Here is a 7,615-nt window from a genome sequence, read left to right as displayed (position 1 = left end):
ATAAATAGATGACAGATTAGATATATAGAGAGAGTGAGAGAGAGAGAGAGAGAGAGAGAGAGAGAGAGATATATATATAGAGAGAGAGAGAGAGAGAGAGATAATCTAATCCTGAGGAGTGGACAATATTACATTCATTTTATAAATGAGAAACCTGAGACCCAGAGAATTTATGCAACTGATCAAAATCACACATTATACATTGGCCAAGCCTAGAAGCCTAATAATGAAAGCTACCTCTTTTTTTAATTTTGCCTTTGGCCAGCTCTGCAAAAATTGTCATTGCAAAAGAGTAGAGGGAAATTCATGTGAATAGTTGCTGCCTTGCAGTTGCTTTTTATAATAGAAAAAATATCAGAAGCTGAGAATCTTCAAATACTAACAGCCTTTGACTCGTTTTGTGTTTATGTTGAATGTCTAAATTGAAATTCATACAAAGGAAGAGCTGTACATGCCAACTCATCCTTTTCTCTAAATGCCTTTTAGCTTGATTCACTCCAGTGGAAGAGTACACATAATTCACTGAGCTAGTTGATGGATAATAACCAACCAACCCTTGTGAGATATTCAGTGTTTGCAAAATGAAAGGAATTACTGTAGAAGGGAAATGAGTCCAAGGATCATGTCAGCAAACTGTGAGAATGCATATAGATAGGAGTAATACTGGGAATGTAAGCCAACACCCATGCCAAAAAGGACTATTATTGTCCCACTGAGATGCTGTACTGAAGAACACAGATCACTAGCCACACCTAAAACTGTAAATATATCTAAGTTGTATCAGTAGGACCACTTCCATAGTTATTTGGTTTTATACCATTATAATTTTTTTTATTAAAAGTTTAGGTCTCAAATTTATCCAGAAGTGCTTTTATTTCCCCAATATTTGCTCGAGATGTTATCTATCTGAGATAGGAAGGCATTTTGAAGCTCATTCTCTATTTTAAATAGTTAATGCCTTAACTCCCGAGTGGTGAATTAGGTAAAGATTTGAAGATTACTGGGATGGTTGTCAACTATTTTATTTTAAAAATTGCCTGCATTGTGGTTCTTCATGTCACTTTAACTCTAAGAGTGCTGACAGAACTGCCTTGGTGTTGCTTACTGTGCCAGCACACACTGCTCTGTTTTAACTGGGTAAACTTCCTTGAACAGTGAAGAGATGGAGAAACAAAAGGAAGGTGTTAGACATTGTTCAGTTCTACTAGGGCACAGGACTCTGAATCATTATCACACACACACACACACACACACACACACAAAAAAAAAAACCTGTCCAAAAACCTGAAGAAAATCACTGGCAAAACTTAAGAATAAGCCATCAGATTAGAGAAAGAACAGAACAACTTTGTATAGCCTCATTGGAGGTTGAAGAATAAGCCATTTGGCGGGTCTAAGGTTTTGTTAATACAAAGTCCAAAGAGCTCTGGGTAACCAGCCCTGGTTCCTGTTCTGCAGCTTTAAGTTCAGGAGCTTACCGGGACCAGGCTTAGTCACCCTGGGGAGAATAAGAGCCTGGGGTGATAGATAAGGGATGTTCATGCCTGAGTGTTCTACTCTCCGTTTACTCAGCAGTCACATTGTATATTGCATAATCCTGAGATCTGTGAGATAAATACACCTCAGAAGAGGTCCTGCTCTCAACATACATTCAGACTACTTTAGATATAGCCTGTAGACACATCCTAGGCTCCTATGTATACATATAATGCTGACTTGGGGAGTGGAGTTGGCAGTTGTGCTTTCTGAGGTCCTGACAAGCATTCTATGACTTGGACATCGCCATGTACAACTGTCTACCCTGTTGGCGTCTGGAAGAAACACCTCCAGAATTGTCCTGAGAATTATTGCTGACTGCACAAACTTCCCTCTATATTATTTGGAAAAGAAATCTTATTTGATTGACCCAAAAGGTGTGTTTGTCTTTCTGTTAGTGAAAATCTACTGGAACAACTGACGATTGTTAATACAAAGTTCATGCTTGGAATTCAGCATTTTGCATTGGAACTTCAGCTGACAGAAAAGGAAATGCCTTGACTTAATATCTTCTACACACAAACACACATTAAATAAAACATATTTATACATTTATAAATATGAACATATATATTTATGTATACATTTATATTGTGTATATACTTACATATAATTATATGTATATATAAATATATATAATTATAATATATTCTAAAAGCTTTCCTAATTGCTTTCATAATGGGAATGGTGTTACAGAAGGATTATAGGATTAACTAGTTTATTAAGCAAAGGTTTTTTTCAATATGACTATATATGGTTTGAAGGGCTTTCACGTGAGCTTTATAATAAAAATATTTTTCCAAGCAATTTATTTATAGATTTTTATATTTTCAAACTATTTCAGGGAGGCAATGTAGTACAAAAGTGTCACTAAATACAGCAGGTGTGGGTGATGCCCCAACACTGCCTCTTAGAAATTTTATATAAAATTAAGCCAGGAGCTGAAAGTTCTGGCTCTTCAAACCACTAATTTTAGCTCTAAACTCTCTTAACTTCATTTCTCACAAAATATTCAAGCTAGCTTTACCAGAAAACCAGGAATCTAGGAGTGTAGATGAAATTAAGAAAGGTAAGATTTTTAAAAAACATTAGCGTTTTACAATAAGCACTAAACTACACTAAGCTATTTAAGATCATCAACTTTAAGAATTAATGAGCAAATGAGAGTTTGAGCTAAAAAAAAATGGTTATTTAAAATGTAAGAAATTTCCTCATCTACAAATGTGGTCAAACAGCACTGATCTTTGTCTTTCATGTCTCAGCGTAAAACTCCTTCAGTGTTGGTGCAGACTGCCAGCCATGAAAAATAAAGATGGGAGTTTTATGGTTTTAAGCCTTACATTTAAGTCTTTAAGCCATTTGGAGTTTGTTTTTATATATTGTGTAAGGGAACAGTCCAGTTTCTTTTTCTTTTTCTTTTCTTTTTTTTTTTTTTGGCATATAATTGTTCAGTTTTCCCAATACTGCTTGCTGAAGAGACTGTCATTACTCCAGCGTATATTTTTATCTCCTTTGTCATAGATTAGTTGACCATGTAAGTGAAGGTTTGTTTCTGGACTTTCTATTCAGTTTCATTGAGCTATGTATCTGTTTTTGTGCTGGGACCACACTATTTTGATTATTATAGCTTTGTAGTACAGTTTGAGGTCAGGAAGCATGATATCTGCAACTTTATTCTTCTTTCTTATGATTGCTTTGACTATTTGGGGTCTTCTGTGTCCATATAAACTTTAGGATGATTTGTTCTAGTTCTGAGAAGAATGACATTGGTATTTTTATGGGAATTGAATTGAATCTGTAAATTACTTTGCGTAGTAGGGTCATTTTAACAATATTAATCCTTCTAATTCATGAGCACAATATATCCTTCCATTTATTTTTGTCATCTTCAATTTCTTTCTCGAGTATCTTATAGTTTCCAAAATAAAGGCTTTTCACCTCCTTGGTTAAGTTTACACTTAGGTATTTTATTCTTTTGATGCAATTGTGAATGGGACTATTTTCTTCATTTCTCCTTCTGATTGTTCATTATTAGTGTATAAAAATGAGACAGATATCTGTATACTAATTTTGTATCCTGCTATTTTACTCAATTCTTTTATTAATTCTATTAATTTTTGATAGATCTTTGAGTTTTCTATATATAGTGTCATGTCATCTGCAAATGAAAAGCCTGAAACCATAAAACTCTTAGAAGAAAACATCAGAAAAAAACTATCTGACATCAGTCCAAATAACATCCGTTTGGATATATGACCTCAAGCAAGGGAAACAAAAGTAAAAATAAACACATGAGACTACTTCAGACTAAAAAGCTTCTGCACAGCAAAGGAAATCAACAACATAAAAAGTCAATCTACTGAATGAAAGACTATATCTGCAAATGATATATCTGCTAAGTGGTTAGTATTAAAAATGTATAAGAAACTCATACAACTCAGTAATAGAAAAATAAACAATCCGATGGAAAAATGGGCAGAAAACATAAAAAGACATTTCTCCAAAGAAGACATACAGATAGCCAACAGACATTTTAAAAGATATTTAATATTATTAATCATCAGAGAAACGCAAATCAAAACCACAGTGAGATACTACCTCACACCAGTCGGAATCGTTATGATCAAAAAGACAAAAAATAAGTTCTGGCAAGGACGTGGAGAAAATTGGTGGGAATGTAAATTGGTGCAACCACTATGGAAAACCATAGAGAATCCTCAGCAAACTAAAAATGTATATATTATAAGACCCAGTAGTTCCACTTCTGGGTATTTATCCAAAGAAAATGAAAACACTAATTTGAAAATTATGCACCCTCATGTTCACTGCAGCATTATTTACAATAGCCAAGTTATAGAAGCAATCTAGATGTCCATTGATAGATGAATGGATAAAGAAGATGTGGTACACACATACACACACACATACACACACACACACACACAGGAATATCATGCAGCAATAAAAAAGAATGAAATCTTGCTCTTTGCGAGATTTGAATTAGATCCATCTAACATAGATGGATCAAGAGGGTATTATGCTAAGTGAAATAAGTCAAGCAGATAAAAGACAAATACTGTATGGTTTCACTTATATGTGGAACTTCAAAACAAAACAAAATAGAAAACAAACAAAATAAAAACAGACTCATAGAAACAGAGACCAAAAGGATGGTTACCAGAAGTGAGTGGGTGGGGAGATGGGTGAAAATGTGAAGGAGAATATAGTTAATAATATTGCAATAAGTTTGCATAGTGAGAGATGATTACTAGAATTAGTGGGGTGATCACATTGTAAAGTATAAAAATGTCAAATCACTATATTGTACACCTAAAACTAATATAACAATATAAGATTGCATACCAATACAAGGATATCTTATACGTAAATTAAAAAAAGAAAAAAACAGAGAAAAAAGATAGGACACCACAGGAACAGGCAGAAAGACAGAACAACTTACAACTTTCAAGTTTTTACTGGCATATTTGTGGCACCTTGCCACTGTCCCACCCAGAACAGAATTTTGAGTTGCTCCTTCTTCCTACTCCTACTTGAGACCAGAACGCTACTACAGAAAGTCACTTAGGATACACTCCTTAGGCACAGGACAGTCCCTCAGGATCTATCCTCAACACTTTGCTTTCATGAGGTCTCTCCCCTTTCTGCCAAGTGGCTTCACATCTGGAATCACTTCATCTGCATGGCTACATCTTAGAAGTGTCTGGTGGAGACTGGATGGCTTTAGTTCCTTCTTCTTTAGGAGAGGTTCCCATGGTGCCCTGCTCGTCAGCCTGTAGGGCAATGATGCATCATTTACACCTCTGACCAAGTCTCCTGGAATGCCTAGTGCCCTGGCCCCATCTAAAGTAGGATCTGATGACTCAGTGTGTATGATGACCTCCAAGGCATAATTTTTCCTTTAAATACAATGTGTTCCCCAGAGAGAAATAAGAACAGTGAGAAGAATGAGTTTTATGTTAAGAATACTAATATTCTAACAGTGTATTTCAAACATCAATGCCTGTACTTATTCCCTACTATTTGTACCTTTGTGTTCATCTTTTTTTTAATTTCTCTCTTTCACAGTAGGTATATATGTGTAGGTATATGAACATTTCTGTTCTTTGCTATATTTTCATTCACTTTTTCTCTTTCTCTTCTACTCATGACCAACTGAGATTGAAGGCAGCTAATTCCAGGAACTGGACATGCATTTTTCCATTTCTACAGGCAAAGACTGTGATTCCTGCCATCTAGCACCATTCCACTTCCTTGGAATGAAACAGAAACCACAATGTTCTTGAATTAAATGAATCCTACACAGTCCAGCATCTTTGTCAAAGGAATCATCCTCTCTAGCTGAGGTGATCCTATAGATAAGTATTTAATCCTTTAACAGCAAAATAGAGTGTTAGAAGTAAAATCATTCTCGTACAGTCCCATTAAAATATCAAAAAAGAAACTAGTCATCTTGCAAAGTATATATAAAGCAATATTTTTAGTCACTGAATGGAACTGAAGGTTATTTATTAAAAGAATTACAGCTTATAAATGTTATTATCATATTGTACTTTTAAAAAAGTCATCTAATTACCCCAAAAGGATAACAATGTCTAGCTAGTATATTAGCAAGCTTTCTAAATAAAACAAAGACCACTAGTTTTGATATTCTTTCGCTAGAGTACTAATTCATGTAGTATCTGTGTAACGATGAAGGAACACTCTACCAAAAGAAACTTTCTATTTTATCTAAGTAATAAAATTGTCATGGTTGACTATTTGTATGTTATTAATAAAAACAGTACTGAAAATAGCTTCTTTTTTTCAGGATTTAAAACTTTTTATTTGCATATTAAAAATGTGCATTCCAGTAATTAAAATTATTTGAACAATAAAAAATGTCTCCTTGATTAAACTGCATTTTACAGCCTGCAGGACACCTTGGACTAGCTTGCTTTTTACTCTAGCTCTCTCTGTCATCCCACCCAGTTTCTTCCTTCACCAACATGCAAATTCTTTTTCTTCCCTGCCAGCCAAACAGGCAGATGGGAGAGACAGGTGCGGCCTTTGTTGTCAGTGGTTCTTTGATGTGAAAAGGGACAGCACAGTCTTTTAAATTTTATCCATCTCTTTGTGCCTTACAAAGTTAAATAGCTAAAAGAAGTAAAATAAGAAAGCAATGCTTATGGAATGTACTGTGCTTATTAGTGGCGCATGCCTCATTACAATTTACTTACTTCCTTCTCCTGCTCGATAATTTCTTTTGAAGGCAGTAGGTTTTTCTCTTGTGTTTCTATCTTCATCAGTTTCAGCTTATCGAATCGCTCAGTCTCAGCCATATAGGGTTTGTTAGACATGGTTGCAGAGGAAGCAGAGCAAGGCACACAAACTAGTGGAGTCCTATCTGCTCCGTGGCAGTCACTAAGTGCCCAAGAATATCCTCTTCTTGGCTTGACTCAAATTAGAAAGTATGACAGACATGAATCCATTGGCCTTCCTTCTAATATATACGTGAACAAATATACATTTATATGTGTTCTTTTAATGTTTATAAGGCCTTTCTTACTATGTGCCAAGTCCTTGTATGTACACTAATCCTCATAAAATCCTATTTCCATTTTATTGATGAGAATGATGGAACTTGAAACACAGAGTTGACTTGTTGAAGGTCTCACATCTTGTGAGTGGCAGAACTGGGACCAAAATCCGGGTCTTCTGAATCCAAATCCTAAGCTTGTTCCACTGTACTATTATATGATCACATACATGTGTGTATTTTATTTTGAAAAATGATGGAAGAGAAAATGGTCTCTGGTAAAGCCAAACATAGAAATAAGTTAAACTGAATGTGTCTTGCCTTTTATTCTCTCCCTGTCCCAAATTCCTCCTTTCTGGCTATATCATTTGGCAGTGTAGAATATAAATATTGACCAGGAAAATTCAGGGAAACTGAAGGTGAGAAATGAGGATTCTTCTATATCATTAAATACTTTCACAGTTACTCCACTTGACTGGCAGATATAAAGAGGATTCTCTGTAACATCAATCACACTGCCCCCGACAGCTCCAAGTTTCTTCT

At 35.0% G+C, this 7,615-nt stretch overlaps 1 protein-coding gene across 1 annotated transcript; it reads right to left on the bottom strand.

The window, feature by feature from the left end:
* Positions 1-6,758: 6,758 nt before the first annotated feature.
* On the bottom strand, positions 6,759-6,893 carry LOC107196740 (thymosin beta-4-like). The gene has a single exon (XM_015600245.1). The coding sequence runs from the start codon at positions 6,891-6,893 to the stop codon at positions 6,759-6,761; it is 135 nt and encodes a 44-aa protein (XP_015455731.1).
* Positions 6,894-7,615: the final 722 nt, after the last annotated feature.

This window comes from Pteropus alecto, unplaced genomic scaffold, assembly GCF_000325575.1.
Source record: "Pteropus alecto unplaced genomic scaffold, ASM32557v1 scaffold7, whole genome shotgun sequence".
Classification (NCBI taxonomy): domain Eukaryota; kingdom Metazoa; phylum Chordata; class Mammalia; order Chiroptera; family Pteropodidae; genus Pteropus; species Pteropus alecto.
Note: the sequence above shows the minus strand (reverse complement) of the source record. Positions and strands in the feature narration are given on the sequence as shown.